The 17,859-nt window shown below is 37.5% G+C and overlaps 1 protein-coding gene across 6 annotated transcripts in view; it reads left to right on the forward strand.

Moving 5' to 3' along the window:
* Positions 1–17,859, forward strand: part of IDE (insulin degrading enzyme) — a 78,425-nt gene that overhangs the window by 22,591 nt on the left and 37,975 nt on the right. For all 6 annotated transcript variants that reach the window (XM_058187617.1, XM_058187614.1, XM_058187618.1 and 3 more), the window contains exons 8-14: positions 4,306–4,398; positions 5,282–5,373; positions 8,719–8,799; positions 10,588–10,691; positions 14,399–14,501; positions 16,051–16,173; positions 17,056–17,138. In XM_058187617.1, the coding sequence (XP_058043600.1) occupies positions 4,306–4,398; positions 5,282–5,373; positions 8,719–8,799; positions 10,588–10,691; positions 14,399–14,501; positions 16,051–16,173; positions 17,056–17,138 (679 nt within the window). The remainder of the gene's footprint in view (positions 1–4,305; positions 4,399–5,281; positions 5,374–8,718; positions 8,800–10,587; positions 10,692–14,398; positions 14,502–16,050; positions 16,174–17,055; positions 17,139–17,859) is intronic.

A 17,859-nucleotide genomic window follows, 5' to 3' on the forward strand; every position in this document is an offset into this window, starting at 1 on the left:
ATTTGAGAAGTATTAGCAGAAGTCTAGAAGTAAAAGAAGATATTAGTATCCACCAAAAAAGCTTCCAAAAGCTCACCTGTATCTTTCTAATTGATATTCTTTGTCCACAAATAGGCAAACTTCTATGCTTAATATGTTTGGCTGGCTGTCATAATATTAAATTTGTGTCTGCTCTCAAAATGGATTAATCAAGCCTGATGTAATCAAATCTTCTGAGAGCACTTCCTTGGGAAATGTTATTTATGGCTATTGAATAATCGCATTCCTCTGCAAATATTCTTATAATCTTGATTCACTCCAGACTTCCTTTAATTGTGGCCCAATTATTAGAGGCATCCTCTATATGCTAAATGGCTAACTTTTTTGCCATTGCATGCCAGTAATTGGGGGGGGGTTTGCACACGCGTGTGCCCACACCCATAATTTTATGCGCCCCGCCTCCCACGGATACATGCACGACCACCCCCTTCCCCCCGCTGCTGGCACGCGATGACCCAGTAGGCCTGTTTTTCTCTCTCACCTGGCTCCAGAGCCTTTCTATGAGTCTGGGGAGGGCAAAAATGGCCTTTCCCACTCCAGAGAGGCTCTGGGGGCTGGGAACAGCAAAACAGTCACTTCCTGTCCAACCGGAAGTTGGCAAATGGGAAGTTTCTGGCCTCCGAGGGGCCTCCGGAGTGTGTGTGTAGGAAAGGCCACTTTCACCCTCCCCAGACTCATAGACAGGCTCTGGAGCCAGGTGAGAGAGTAAAACGGGCCTTCCCCAACCCCCCAACCCCGGCCCTCCAGAGGCAGGAAACAGCCTGTTTCCCTACTTCTAATGGGCCCAGAAGGCCCAAAAATAAGTTGGCATGCCGGAGCTGAGGTTGCATGCCCACTGATATGGTGGCACGCCATACTAAGAACCCTGGTTTTTTCAAAATCTGCCTATAGCTAAACCGTGGTGTTGTGGCTCTCCCTTTTAGAGCAAAGTAAGATATTCATTTATATTTTAATATCAAGATAGAGAATTTGCTGAGTTCCATTCTTGGAGCTTCACAGGACCAAAAGGAAATAGATTTAATAAGCGTAATGATAAATATATCTAATGTTGAATGCAGTGAAATAATGTTCTTCTAGCCTTCTGCCCTTTTTCTGCATTGTAGTTCAACAATCTTGATTAGGGGACGGTCAGCTTTTCTTCTAGGAAAGTATTAATGTTCCTTTCCCCATCTTCTTGAATATAAAGAACTGGCAATAACATCTTTGTGATGGCCTGCAGATTGAAGAACACTGATCAAATATCATATGGCTAGTTGCAGTTTTGGTTCCCTCATCAGTGGCATCACACTTAACACCAAGCTTAGTTATATAATGCAGGACTCTTTCAGAAACTTTCTATTGTCATTGAATTCTGGAAATGAGGCCAATTTAAATCTGGCTGATTTAGTTATGGAAATGTATTGGAAGAAAGTAACAGAATTAGAATAATCGAGGAAAAGAGGATTAAAAATGGATTTTAGCTTATGAAAGAACTGACAAAAACATATATATCACCTATTGGTGATACCACTTTTTAAATTGATAATATCTGATAATATCTTCGACTTCTATTGTTACAAGGAGAACAGTGAAAGAAAAAAAATTAAGGAGCTTCTAAATCATCAATATCCAGGAACTCTATAGGCTTCTTACAATTTAAAAAAAGAAAAATCAATTCTCCATAGATAAGATCTGCGAAGACTGAAGAAAATGCCTGCAAAATTAGATGATTTAGAAGGCACCAGGATCAGACAAGCTGAACCAAAAATATACAAATGCCATGATAGTTCCTAAGGGTAAAGTAAAATCATCATATTTCTGAGGAACATGCCATATCAGTTGCTTCAACTACAAACTGTAATAAAGGCACCTTAAATTTTTGAGTTCATCCTTTAGTGCTACGTCATACAAACCATATTTGACATTATAGCATGTTATCATAGTAGGTATTTATTTTTTCAGCTTTGCTTTTTCCATAGCTGACTGTTTTGTACATTTTACAGATGTACATACAGATGTTGCTGTCTCTTAGCAACTTAGAATTTTCTTCTGTAAAAGCATTTTTTTTGTTGTGCACAAAATAGTAGACACCATTCCATGTTTTCTTATCCAATGATGAAATATTTCCTGAATGGATTTGATAACCCCAGGTAACCGAGAGGAAAGCCAACATTTCTTCTTAAAGTGTACTCAGTTGATAGAGTAGTAAACTTTTGTGCAGGTGTAGGACAAATATGGGAATCCACCAGGGGTGAAATGCTCCTGGTTTGGACCACATCGTCTGATCCAGTAGTGATGGTGGTGAGTGGTTCAGAGAACCTGTAGCAAAAATCCCTGCCCCCCACCGCCCACGCCCACCCAGTCATCCGCTTGCCGCTTTTTTCCGGCTCGCTCGTTTTTCCCCACACAAATGGTGGGAATAGGTTGTAAAAAATGCTTTTAAAAGGTAAAAAATGGCTCTGACGATCACAGCTAAGCCACGTGATCGTCAGAGCCTTTTTTTTACTTTTAAAAGCATTTTTTACAACCTATTCGGCAGAATAGATTGTAAAAAATGCTTTTAAAAGTAAAAAAAAAAATCGCGTGACACAGTTGATCACACACACACAGACGCATGCTGTTCTACTTACCCCATGCTTCTTTTTGGTGTGCACTGTGCGCTTGCACCTTGCATTTGGTGCTTGGTGCACACTGCGCATACGTACACGCAGCACGCATTTGGCACACAGCGCGCACACACAGCCAGCAAACCGGTAGTAAACTGGTTCAGATTTCACCACTGGAATCCACAGATGGTTGTTTAAAAAACATTTGGTAAATAAGGTGTTCTAACTCACTGCTAACAATTGATCCTTGTTGTTTGAAGTTTTTCTTTACTGTGTTTTAAGACATAATTATATATATCATTTTATCTGAATCAACTGAAAAATTACAAACAACAAATCAGTTGTAAAATTGTATGCATCTATGCAGTGGTTATTATTGCATATCACATTACCTAATACAGTGATGGCTAACCTTTTTGTCATTGTGTGCCAAAAGCGGGCGGAGCGCGGGGGGGGTCACGCGCATGCGTGCCCACACCCATAATTCTATGCGATCCGCCCCCTGTGCATGTGTGTCCAACAACCCCCCCCCCGCGATCCCCCGCTTTTGGCACGTGATGGCAAAGTGGGCCCGTAGACCCGTTTTTCGCTCTCCCCAGGCTCCAGAACCTCTCTAGGAGCCTGGGGAGGGCAAAAACGGCCTTCCCCCCGGAGGCCGGAAATGGCATGTTTGCCAACTGGTGGACTCAGAAGCCCCACTTGCCTACTGATATGGCTCCATGTGCCACTTGTGGCACACGTGCCATAGGTTCGCCATCACGGATCTAATACATATATAACATAGTTAAATGTGTCTATATCTAAAGAAAACGTCTGTGTATTTTTTACAATGGGAAAAGGTGGGGAAAAAGGGTATAAAGTATTTTGTAATATTTTGATTTAAAATAATTCACAAAGTATTGTGAAAAAAATTGGCAAATGCTGATTCTCTAAAATCCCATGAACACGATAGAAGTCTGTTAAACTTACAGTATATATCGCTCCATAGTGCTTTACAGCACTCTTAGAGCACTTTACAAATGTCAGCATATTGTCCCCAACAATTGACTGGATCCAATTTCGGAAGGATAAGTGATTGATGCTTCTGCTTCAAATTAAAAGCAAAGTTTGTCAAAATTTCATGCAGCAAAATTTCTATGCCTTGATTCCCTCTAATTTTTTTTGATAGATTAGTAGAAGACTAAACATAAAGTATGCTGTAGAGCTTCTTGAATTACACTACAACCAAGCTGATTTCCTGTTTTCATTTTTTGCCTTCTTGTTTTTCTTAAACAAGTTTTTGTTTGTGAAATAGTTTAAAACATTTTAAAGTATATTAAATAAAATTCCTATTTGTCTAAATGTGGTGGATATTTTAACTCTATGTATGTCAAAGGAATACTGTATATAATATATTTTAAAAGTGTCTTAATGTTCGTGTTTGGATTTGCCTTGACTTCAAAACATATGTTTCATATTCAAAACTGGCTGATCTGTCATTATAGAAGTGTTATTGCTACAAAATTTCTGGAAATTAATTACCTCTAAAGGTCACATTTTATCAGTTCCATTTATGATATTCTGTCATAATGTGTGAAGGTTGCTAATGAAAAATACATATATTATCCATATTTGCTTAAAAATAATATAACTTTTTTAAAAATGCAAACAATATTGTATGTGTTATATGCTTTTATCATAGGCTGGGTAAGCACACTGGTTGGTGGTCAGAAAGAAGGTGCTCGAGGCTTCATGTTTTTTATCATTAATGTTGATCTTACTGAAGAAGGACTATGTAAGTGGATCCCTTCAAACATTTTGCTATGCTAGGGCTTAAATATCATTTAAATGTCACTTCTCTTATAAGACCTTTTGTATATCCCACTGTGAAAAATATTCTGTAATATAGTAAATTGTAAAATTTAAAAAGCTTTAATCACATGCAGTTTCATAGAGACAGGTAGCCCTTAACTTACAACCATTCATTTAGTGACTATTCAAAGTTAATGACAGCAGTGAAAAAAGTGACATGACATAAGGATTTTCTTATTTTTCAGAATGCTGCTAACAGTTCTGTGTGCTTTTTCCTGATCTTGCAAATGTGATAATTCCTCATGTTCTAAATTAGCAGTATCCAAACCTGGCAACCTAGGATTTCTGAACTTCAACTCCCAGAATGACCCAGCCAGCCATTAAATTTTGCGAGTTGAACTCCAGAAGATTGGACACCCCTGTTCTAAATACTGCTGGCAGTTAGAATGTAAAACAGCTCCTGATAATTAAATTTGTTTGAAAACTATCTGAAGCTATGTATGCATGCATACACCTTCTTTCCCTGACCTACCTGAGCTTGTGCTACACTACAGCACCCTCCAGTTCACACATAAACTGCACCAGGCCTCCCAAGGCCTCCTCAATCCCACTGCTGCACACCTGTCCTCCTTACCTGGACTCCCTCCACTCTGCCAAGATTGCCATTACTGAGTGATGCAATCATGTGATATTGCATTTTCCAACTGCTTTATTTTATGATGGAAATTCTGGTCCTAGTTGTGATTGTAAATTGTGGATTGCCTGTATAGTAACAACATCATATGGTAGTTGTAATTCTAGAACTTTGGTGCCACTTTTGCTTTAACCTAACAAAACTAAAAATCCTGTATTCTTTTCTTGTACAGTACATGTAGAAGATATTATTTTGCATATGTTTCAATATATTCAAAAGTTACGCACAGAAGGACCTCAAGAGTGGGTTTTTCAAGAATGTAAGGTAAGATATCTTTACCAAATTATTTTCTATTGGCTTAAGGAGAATAATAAAAGTCTGTCATTTGAACAGGTACCTTAAATACTTTGGTTTGGTATTTCATGACAGGGAATCTTACAAAACCTATTATGAATAGAATATTAAGCAAGTAGCATCAAAATCTACAAGGGCTATTAAAAGTTTTTTTTATTCCCAAGGAGGAGGTGAATTGATATGACACATCCAGTACTAAAGCTTTTTGAAGCTAAAACGTTAGGCCAAATATTCTACACAGCTCAGAGGGCTATATATGAAGAAAAAGACACTTGGAGACAATGCACACTAAGTTTTTAAAGGTTTTTGTGGCACCATGGGATATCCCCAAGATAGTATCAGGCTTGAGTCTGCAGTGTCCAAAATTGTACTGGAGCATGGAGAGTATTGGTGGCATACTGGTTAAAGATCAGATTTCCCCCCCTACAGTGTTGCTACAGCCAATCTTTATTACATTTCACTGTGGAAAAAAGCAGTAGAGCAGAAATTTAAGAACATCTGGAGTGCCTCTAGATTCCTTACAAATTCAGACAATGCTCAGCTAAAAAAAAACTGGTAATACAAAAGTTGAATGACACGGAGTGTCATTCCAAACTTAATTCCCACTCTTGAGCCTTGAAAGCAGCCCAGAAATTGGAATCTGCAAGTGTCTTCCTCTAGCTTGAGGAAGGACCTTTTCAGGGCCAACAACAGCCTCCTCCCACATTATTATTTATCAGCAATGCCAACTTTCCTGTCTGGCAATTCCAGGGAAATTGACCAATCTAACATGTCTTTTACTATTGTAACTCTTACTGTATAAGGATATTCAATAGGGCATTAGAATTTCCCCTTTTATTACATTTCCCTGGTAGAACAGATGTATACCCTCTTTTTACTTTTAGCCTCAAATCTTGAACCACTATTGGATAACTACATTTATTGTGACAGCAGTTTAGACAAGGCAATAGTTAACATCAAACATGATGCCCAAGAATACTATCGTTGTCAATAAGGATTGTCAGAGATCTGGCCAGAGATCACAGCCAGGGGGGAAAAAATTAACTGAGTAACTATTACTATTATCTCATATTAAAAAAAATGTTCATACCCAGAGAAAGAATTTGTTTGTGAAAAACTGAGGTCAGTAAGTATAACCTAAGAAAATATATAGTAAACTCTACTGAATTCAATGGTGGTTACCTATACATTAGTTTGGATATTCCTATAAACGTAGTCCGAATGAGTGAAAATCTCATATATAGAAATAACTATTTTGAAACATTTTCTCAAGTAATAGTTTATGTAACTATTTTAGATAGCTGTTCTGTATTAATAAACTACAGGTGAAACTCTGAAAATTAGAATATCGTGCAAAAGTTCATTTATTTCAGTAATGCAACTTATCTCAGAAAATTAGAATATTACATGAAATCAATAAAAAAAGCATTGTACATAGAACAATATCAGACCTCTGAAAAGTATAAGCATGCATATGTACTCAGTACTTGGTTAGGGCTCCTTTTGCATCACTTACTGCCTCAATGCATCCATGGCATGGATGCTATCAGCCTGTGGCACTGCTGAGGTGTTATGGAAGACCAGGATGCTTCAAAAGCGGCCTTCAGCTCATCTGCATTGTTCAATCTCATGTCTCTCATCTTTCTCTAGGCAATGCCCCATAGATTCTCCATGGGGTTCAGGTCAGGTGAGTTCGCTGGCCAATCAAGAACAGTAATCCCATGGGCATTGAACCAGGTTTTGATACTTTTGGCAGCGTGGGCAGGTGCCAAAGTCCTGCTGGAAAATGAAGTCAGTATCCCCATAAAGCTTGTCTGCGGAAGGAAGCATGAAGTGTTCCAAAATCTCCTGGTAAATGGCTGTGTTGACCCTGGACTTAATGAAGCACAGTGGACCAACACCAGCAGATGACATGGCTCTCCAAATCAACACAGACTGTGGAAACTTCACACTGGACATGGGCTTCAAATGTCGTATTCCTCTTGTCAAGCTACTCCTGAACAACAAACAACATCAGAAGCGTCTTACCTAGGCTAAAGAAAAAAAGAACTGGTCTGTTGCTCAGTGGTCCAAAGTTCTCTTTTCTGATGAGAGCAACTTTTGCATCTCATTTGGAAACCAAGGACCCAGAATCTGGAGGAAGAATGGAGAGGCACACGCTGCAAGATGCTTGAAGTCCAGTGTGAAGTTTCCACAGTCTTTGTTGATTTGGGAGCCAGGTCATCTGGTGGTGTTGGTCCACTGTGCTTCATTAAGTCCAGGGGTCAATGCAGCCGTCTACCAGGAGACTTCATTTTCCAGCAGGACTTGGCACCTGCCCAACCGTAAAGATGAGAGTCATGAGACCGAACAATGCAAAAGAGCTGAAGGCTGCTATTGAAGCGTCCTGGTCTTCCATAACACCTCAGCAGTGCCACAGGCTGATAGCATCCATGCCACGCCGCATTGAGGCAGTAAGTGATGCAAAAGGGCCCCAAACCAAGTACTGAGTACATATGCATGCTTATACTTTTCAGAGATCCGATATTGTTCTATGTACAATCCATTTTTAATGATTTCATGTAATATTCTAATTTTTTGAGATTGTGAATTTGGGATTTTCATGAGCTGTCAGCCATAATCATCAAAATTATGACAAATCAAGGCTTGAATTATCTCGCTTTGCATGTAATGAGTCTATCTCATATATTAGTTTGACCTTTTAAGTTGCATTACTGAAATAAATGAATATTTATAAATATATAAATATAAATATATAAACGATATTCTAATTTTCCGAGTTTCACCTATAATACAGCCTTCTCCAACCTAAATGCCTTCCAGATGTTTGGATTTAAAATCCAAAATTTTTAGCAATGGCCATAGTACTCAGACGTTCCGAGAATTGGGGAAAACAAAAATAATAATGAAATAATATTTTTCAAGAAAATGGTATTTATATACATATAGTTTATCAAATTGCTAATGATCCTATTTTAATTCTGAAAAATAGTACTTTTTTTAGGTGATTCAGAGAATTGGCTCCATGTATTTATTTCAGCTTTAAAATAACTTGCACTTCAAACCTCGTATTCATTTATCATTATTACTGGTGAGATGTTTTCTTTGTATCCATATAATGCAAAGAATAATATTTTTATGCACTCTGGAACATTCTTAATAACGTAAGCAGTTTCCCAGCTCCATTCATGTGATTAATTCTGAATATTAGAAACCAAACTACCGTAAATCTATGTTTAAGAAGAATTTTCTGTGATTTAAAATATTAATCTGTATCTGTAAGAGTATTTTATCTTATTTTCTTTCTTTTGCTAGGATCTAAATGCTGTAGCATTCAGATTTAAAGATAAAGAAAGACCCCGAGGTTATACATCAAAACTTGCAGGGATGCTTCATGTAAGTTGCAACTTGTAGTATAGAGCTATTTATGTTAGTATATAGCTTAGAATATTGTATTTAATATTGTATTGCTTCTTAATATTTCTGGGACTTTTGAGAAAAAGTTATTGGTAACAATGGAATTTGTAAGCAAAGCTTTGCTTTTGTACCTCAAGTAGACAAAGGTTGCTAAGATTGGCAGCAGGAGAGACAATAGGGTTGTGTGTGTTATTTTGAATGCTTATCCATCGCTGCAGGATTCAGGGCTACAATAATAAAAGCAGGGTCAATGAACTGTATGGAGTGTTGTATCTGGGTTCTCTGAGTGTATGTTTTGAAGTAGAGGTGAGAGAGAGGAAGAGCCAGTGACAATGTCTGGTTCTTCACATGGCTTCAACCCTCTCTTTGTTCAGCTAAGTGCAGAACTAAATCAGGGTTGCTGCTATAAAGAGTGGTAGTTGTTGATGGTACAGTGACCAACGTCCTCATGTGGAGAATCATGAAATAAGATTGAGAGAACTGGCTTGCTTGTTGCTGAACAATTTTGCAACATTCCTTTTCCAATCAGAGGTGATTTGATTTTATATGTTTATCTGCTTAATAAATAGCAACGTTTTATTACGAACTGAAATATTTGTTGCTTAAACAGTTTGATGTTAAAATACTACATTTTTTCATTATTCTTTGCATTATGTATTGGGTTTTACATTATTTTAGTACTCTCAATGTGAGTCTAATGCTTGAACGTCTAGAGCATGGGTGTCAAACTCATGGCATCACGTTGTTGTCATGTGACGTTTTGTGATGTTTTTCCCATTCACGGAGCTGGGCTAGGTATGCCCTGCACATGATACATCTGGCCTGCGGGCCAGCAGTTTGACACTCCTAGTCTACAGGGCAAGTGTCAGGTAGGGCTACCCTGGGGGCGCCTGCATTCTCCCAGCATCTTATTTGCAGTCTTCCAAGCCCAGATTAAATAATTAATTTTACCTTTAAATTTTTGAAAATCCTCCCCACAATTTTAGACTGATGCTTCCCAATTTGGGCAGTTGTAAGAGGCAAAAACCCCAGTTAATCCTACATAGGATTTAAAGCATCCATTTTATCCTTGAAAGTCTTCCACCCTCTCAATTTCAGGATGTGGGATGGATGGATGGATGGATGAGTAGGTGGGTGGGTGGGTCCTGCCCCAGGCCTAGCACATAGAATTTGCAAGATGTGATTGCAAATTTCACTGATAGATTTGTAAAACGATAATCAAGTGGCAAAGGAAATGTGAGTACAAACATACCCACAGAATACAGAGTAAACAAATCCCCCAAGTCCAGCAAGTTTGCCTTAGGAAATTTCAAATCCAAACCAGCCAGCATAAGAAAAGTCAAACATTGCAGAAGGTTCAACTGGTCCAGGTCGAGAGTCAAAGTCATTGGATTTCAAGTCGGGGAATCAAGGCACATGGAGTCTGAGTAAATTCATGGTTGTTATCAATAGAGAGACTTGAGTTTTTTTTAATTTGTTTTTTTTAATTTATTTACATTTATATCCTGCCCTTCTCCGAAGACTCAGGGCAGCTTACATTGTGTAAGGCGATACACAAAGGAGTTAGCTGCTCTTCTTAAGCGTTACCTTGCAATTGCAGAGATATCCTCTAGGGGTCAGGCAATGTCAAGCTCATATTAGAATGGATATTTTTCCTTCTGATCTATTAATAGTTCTTCTAAATGGCATCAATTCCTTGTTTAACTGTTATTGAGCACTTTTAAAATTATTTTCAGTCTAAACTAAAAGTGTAACATTTTATTTTAGTACTATCCTATTGAAGAAGTTCTTGCTGCTGAATATTTACTTGAAGAATTTAGGCCAGATTTAATAGAAATGGTACTGAACAAACTGAAACCTGAAAATGTCCGGTAAGATATATTGCCATATTCTGATTTATTATTGTGATTTATAAATGGTGCATTATGATGCTTATTGAAAGATATAGATTATATTTCTTCCCTAAATAACAAGGATTAGCAAATACTTTCTAAACTTAATACCTGAAATTTGCCTCATTTTAAAATGTCTTTAGCTGTCTTTGCATGGAATAATAAATTATGAGCAAAATTCAGTAGTAATTTTTATATTGTAATGAGAATTACATGCTTTTCAAATGTGATTTTTTTTTCAGGGAGGGATTGTCATTCTGCTTTAATAATAGGGCTGTATGATGCTTTGAATCTGATTTCAGATAGATGCTTCTAAAACATAAGTGATCACAAATGCAGTGCCTGTCAACTGGCAAGAGCGCCAGGAAGCAGATATAACTGCTTTAATAAATTGCCTACAGGTGCTGCATGCATTTCCACTCTTGCAGGCTCTGAAGCACCTTTTGAGAACAGAATCCAAAGCATTGCATTGCCTTTCTAAATAAATTCATCACTATTTATGCACTTATGGAAAGGGAATTCAGCCTAGTAGTTATGACACTGGACTAAGAGTGAGGGCGATCTGAAAATTAGTCTTGGCTGAGACATGGAAGCCAATTGGCTCACTTTCTCTCAGCCATAGAGAAAAAGAAAAAGCAAACCATATCCAAAAACATTGCCAAGAAAATTGCACGGACTTGGCTAGATAGTCAGCTGGAGTCAAAACTGATTCAAAGGCATCCCTCCCACCTTCCGCATAATACTAATCTGCATTCAGTCATAATGCTTTCACTGTTAGGTATGATTAGGAGGTGTGTCTGAATAAACTCTGAGAAGACTCAAAATAAGCAGCACCTGCCTTCCTCTTTTATGAATCTGCTTTTCTTGTTTTTGTTATGATTAGTGTTTGCCTTCCAAGTCAGAATCAGGGAATATAATTGGAAGTTGATTTCCAATTTGGTTGGGGCGTTTAATTTCTTGATTTGGAAATCTGAAAGAAAAAGCTTTGCTTTTATGTAGCAAAACAAAAAGTAGAACTCAGCAGGAAAAAAGGGAAATTATAGCTCCTTCATCTTGCATTCATTATTCATTCAATTTGTATCTGGTGTATTACTTCAGCTCAGGGTGGTGTACATAGTGCTCCCGTCTTCTATTTTTTCTCACAATAGCGAACGTGAGGTAGATTGGGTTGGAAGAGAGCTCCAAAGTAATCCCATGAGATCCTTCTTTTAAGCATTACACCAGATTTCTTTTGAGGATCACCTGAACTGAGTCATCACATCTCTTTGACAAAGGAGAACCATAAGTTCCTTTTTCACACAGTTACTCCAGAGCTGAAGTATACCACTTCCTCCAGCTTGAATCTCCTCCAAGTTCTGTGTAGCATGTCAAGGGACACATCCCAAAATGTTTCTGGTTTGTATGTGTGTATGTAGAAGCGTTAAAAGGTAAAATTGGTACCATAACAAATCTTAAGACACCAATTTTGCTGTTCAAAATATCCCAATACAAAAAAAATCCTACTTTTTTGTCCCTGGTAAGAGGTATTTGTTCCTTCCTATAGCCTGCTTCTTGAAAGAAACAGGTATTGGAAAGAAAAAAAAAAGGGTGAAGATACAGTGTGCCTATTGATCTTTACTTTTACCTGTATTTGTGCAATGTGCTCATTTTGCTGCCTCCAACAAATGATTTGTGAGGGAAAAGAAAACAGAAAAAAAATGGTCTGTTCTTGCTCTGGTGGCATTGAGTTTGTAATACAAGAAGAAAAATACTCCTATCAACCGGAGTAAATTTACTTACCTTCGCTATCAGTTCGCAAATGTGAGCGCTCATGCCTCCATGCATGCGCAGAGCCTTCTGCGTGTGCGCAGAGGATCAAAATCGGAAAATGATGATGTCCAGGTGGGTGGGTGGAGCCTTCTGCCGCCAGCGCCTGAGCTGGATAGAACTGGCTCAATTTCACCATTGCTATCAACCGATTTGGTGTTTATTTAGCTTCAGTTACATTAGCATTACTAATAGAACATGTTGCTCTAAATTTGTCCTACAGTTTCTATCATTAACTGAATGAAGGCCAACCCCTCCTCCCTCACCCCCCCAAAAAAACAGCAATTGCTCACTGGCAACAATTTTTTTCATTGGCAATGAATACATTTATATAGGGAATGATGATAGTTGTGTTATCTTAACGTTCACAGTCTCTGTAGAACAGCTATCTATATTGTAAAGATAGACTTCCAGCTGTTGTGTAAATAATTTACTCTCTCTTTTATTGCTAAAATCTTGATTTGGTTGTGGGGGGGAGTGCACTAGAAACATTTAGATAAGCAGCATTCTATCAATGTCAGTAATGGAGCTGTTACCATGGAAACTAATTTCAAAGGGAAGTAAAGCTTCTCATGTTACTCTATTGTGCTTTGTATTCATACATAAAGTGCAAAAAAGCTATGTGGATTGTTTCATTTATGGCACAGAAGATGCATGTTGATATTTTATTTGGCAAGGAAGAACAAGTCTAAATTGAACAATGGTTCCACTATTTGTTTAGTGCTGGCCATCATTATAAGATTTAATTTGTATTTAATGTTTAAATTGATAATATTTTGTCTATCAAAGTGCCTTATATTTTTCCAATTAAGAACTATTTGTCTCTGAAATGCAGTACAATGTTGATAGTAAATAATTTCTCTTACATGTAATATGCTGCAAAGATAGTATTGATATTTGCCTCTTTATTTTAATTGGAAAGAAAAATAGAATCTCCTTATTAACTCCTCATTTTACATGGTGAGATACTTACTTACTAAAACAGTTTGGAATATGGCAGAGAGAGATTCTACCATGAAAGGCCTGAAACTTCACCACCACCACCACCAAGTATTTTATTTAAAATGGCTGGAAATTGAATTGAAACTTGAACGTTGCATAAGCTTATATCAGCTGAGGATAAAATTCAGAAATCTTCCTTTAATTTAAGCCAGTGCTTAGATATTTTTAGGTGTGGGAAGGGTTCTTTTATAGAGTATTCTCAGAGGCCATCTAGTCCAATCCCCTCTTGGTGCAATTTTTTTTCTCATGGTCTTCTCTCCTTTACACGAATTCTAATATTGTTCCTCTTAGCAGATTTTCACTTAAGAAAATAGAATTTCAGGCTATAGTTACAGCTTAGGGATTTTATTCTGTTTTTATAATTCAATTCAGACATGAAATTATGAATTGTTATTCCTTTGAGTTGACAAAAAATTGTAAGTCCTCTACTAAATGCTCTAGTACAATTGTTCTTAGACTGGGGGTTATTACCCCCAAGAAGTAATTTGGGTGTATCCTGGATATTGAAGCAATTTGTAATTACTTATTTGTGAATCAAGGATCCAATATACTGTTGTATAAAACAACGGAGTAGTTTTTTTGTTGAGGGCAATGATATTATCTGAAACTGGAAAAAGGGGTAGTTAGGTCAAACAATGTACAAGCCATTGTTCTATTATAATTTAATTTGCTCACTCAAATAGAGTATTAATATAACAATAAGAATTAACATAATTCTTTTAATATGAATGTGAGCAGACAATATATTTCAGCAGGAATATTAAAGTCTCCTAATGCAAATTTCATTGTGACAGAGCAGAATTATTTGTTTCGAAGACAGAAATTTTTGATCAGGTTAGTTATATAGATTATATAGTTACGTATATTTTTATTTTTAGGGTTGCAATTGTCTCTAAGACATTTGAAGGAAAAACTGATAAAAAAGAACGGTGGTATGGAACCCAGTACAAGCAAGAAAAGATTTCTGATGAAGTCATTAAGGTATGCTAAGAGCAGTGATGGTGTCTTGTTAGTGGTAACAGACCCAAATATGTGTTTAAAAAATATTTACACTACTGCAAAGGAAACTATCTTGAATATAAATATTAGCTGTCGCTTGTATATGTGCAATGAATACCATATTTTTCAGAGTATAAGATGCTCCGGAGTATAAGATGCACATTAGTTTTTTATGCGGGGAAGCAAAAAAAAAGTTCTGCCTCTGCCTACCAGCATCCATTGGTATTCATCTGGCTAGCATCCTTGCAACAAGCAGCAAATAGCTGGTCAGATTCAGTACATTATCGCAGCTTGATTCAGCATGAGCAGCTGATTGGTGGTTGGATCAGCCTCCCGGAATACCACCGATCAGCTGTTCCAGGCTGTGGGGATTGCTACAGCCTATCACTGCCTTTGCACGTCACGTTTTCGGCCCATTCCAGGTGGTGGGGATTGCCACCACTGCCAATCCCCGCCACCTGAAACCAGCTGAAAAAGCAACACATGGAGGCCAAAAATGCAGCACACAGAGGTGGTGATTGGTGGCAATGTGCTGTGGCGATCCCCGCAGCCTGGAACAAGTCTAAAATGGAGTGTGTAGAGGCTGAAAACACGATGCTCGGAGGCTGAAAACGGCCAAAGGGTGGGGGCCAGCAGATGGGCAGGGCTTCGACAACATTTGCTGTATAAGAAGCACAGACATTTCCACCCACTTTTTTTGGGGGGAAGTGCGTCTTATACTCTGAAAAATACGGTAATTTGAAGTTTTTCTCTACCAACTTTATCTAGTTTTATGGCATTATGTTGATCTTGTTCTGTATATTAGTGTTTCTTTCTTTAAAAATTAGATATTTCAAATATAAAAATGTAAAATATTTATTTTCCTAAACTGGTCTATCAAAAACCTTACTTGCTTATTTTGTTCTTATGTAGTCCAATGCAAAGAACTGAAAGTACAAATTTCACTACAATTCTATCCATTATTTAAAAGGTGATTTTTAATCCATGTTGTTGTTTGGGCTTGCATTACCTATCTAGCATGTCTTTGCGTGTGCGTGTCATTTATTTTCTCTCAGCCCAACCCATCTCATAAGATTGTTCTTGTAGGCATAATAGGAGGATGAAGCTGTGTTGGATATGTTCACCACTTGAGTTATTTATAAAAGCAATTAAAGTGGGATACAAATAAAATATACATTTCTATACCTTTAATGTCTTTAACTACCCAAAAGAATTTGTGGAATTGAAGCTGACAAAAGACAGCTATTTTCATGGTAATATTTGTATGGAATAGTTTAGTAATACAACATGATGGTTATAGTATGGAAACAATCCTTATGCATGTCATATTCTGCATTATGATTACAAAGAAAATCAAAACAATGAACTGTGGACAGTAACAAGCATATATCAAATATTGCAGTATGTTACTAACCAGTTTTAATTTTGGTTACAATTTTGAGGAACACAAATATCTAATAAAGCAGGGTTTCATTCCAATTTCTTTTTCTTTTTCTAAAATACTCCTCTTATTTACATTTCTTTTACACAGAAATGGCAAAATGCTGACCTTAATGGGAAATTCAAGCTTCCGATGAAAAATGAATTTATTCCTACTAACTTTGAAATTGTCTCTTTGGAGAAAGATGCACCACAGTACCCAACTCTAATTAAGGTATATTTGTCTTCCATAGTTAATAATAGTGAATGTGATTTTACACCAGTGTTGTACAGGCTAGTTTTGTAGTGAACCATCAACTCCATTTATATTAATTAAATTGTTTAATTTGAATTTCTAATTTAATTTTGAAATTTAGTTCCAGATCAAATTGCACAATCCTATTATACAATGCAGATAGCCAGTTTGGTCTAGTGATATTGGTACTGAAATAAGAGCAGATCCTGAATTCTAGTCCTGCCTTACTTATGAAGTCCATCTGAGTGACTTTGGGCCTGTCACTGTATCTCAGCCCCAAAAAGATAGTGGCCAGCCATTTCTGAAAATATTCCCAAAAAATCTGCAGGGATTTGTCCATGCAATTTCCAGGACTCAAGTCTGACTCAACAATTACATATATGCAGACATATATGCACATATACAATCCAGTGGTGGGATTCAGCTGGTTTGCACCAGTTTGTGTGAGCTAGTAGCTAACTTTTTCTGCAGTTCGACGAACCGGCTGTTCCCATCATTGGCTGGCCCTGCCCTTTGCCCCTCTCCTCCCAGCCACTCCTCACCTGGTTGGCTTTTTGCCTAGGTTTCTCTGGCTGTCCGGGGGAAAAGGGACAGGGGCCTGGGGAGGAGGCACCTCACCTGCTGTGGCTGCCAGCGGGTAGGGGGCAGCCAGGGACCACATGGCTGCGCCGCTCACTTTACCCCAACCGGCTGGCCCACCTGCAGCATGCACCCGTTGGCTGAGCATGGTGGGCCTGGAGTGGATCTTTTTCCCCTGCCATCGGCCTTATCTTCGCAGGTAACTGTGGTGAGCAGAGTGGTGCGAGCCCCTCAGGCTGGAAAATTCTTTTAATAGGAAATGTGCTGTTTTCTTAAATGCAGGATACTGCTATGTGCAAACTATGGTTCAAGCAGGATGACAAATTTTTCCTTCCTAAAGCTTGTCTCAACTTCGAATTTTTCAGGTAGGCAAAACATGTTTATGTTTATATTTCTTCACATTAAATATGGTAAGATATACATATAACAGAATTTATTTAATTTGGAACCCCCATGGAATTGCTTTCTTTGTATAACCAACATTGCCTTTCCCTACCTTCTGCCTGAAATCAGGATTTGATATGTGCAGTCTTGGCCTAATTTTGTATAGTTTTTCCCAGAGGATGAAAACATGATCCAAGAGCTTTTACTTGAAAGAAGAGGTCTGAATTCAGACCTCTCTATTCTTCTCTGCCTTCAAAGCAGGTCACAGTAAGTAATACCCAGATAGAGCTTTTCTGCATATGAAAAATTCATCCTGGATATGTGTACATGAACTTGCTTGCAGATAGATGTATCTTTTGTTAGATTTCTTAATAACAGGACAAATGTGCAGCCACTGTGATTGCTGCCTTCATTTGGTTTATTGTTTAGAAATTTTTCATCCTCAGAGATTATTTAGAAATTTTTTCAAGTGATCTTAATTAATTACTTAACAATGATTTCTTGATTGACCTTATGCAAATGTAAAAACATTAGTTTACAAATTAATAGTGCAATAATTTATTGTTATGTTAGCTGTTCTTTGTCCAGAAGAGTAATGTTTCCATCTTTCACATACGTACATACATACATACGCATGCATTCATTAAAGAATAATAATATGAAACTACTAGATTTAATAATTACTAATTATAATAATTACAT

This window comes from Ahaetulla prasina, chromosome 6 (genome assembly GCF_028640845.1).
Source record: "Ahaetulla prasina isolate Xishuangbanna chromosome 6, ASM2864084v1, whole genome shotgun sequence".
Taxonomy (NCBI): Eukaryota; Metazoa; Chordata; class Lepidosauria; order Squamata; family Colubridae; genus Ahaetulla; species Ahaetulla prasina.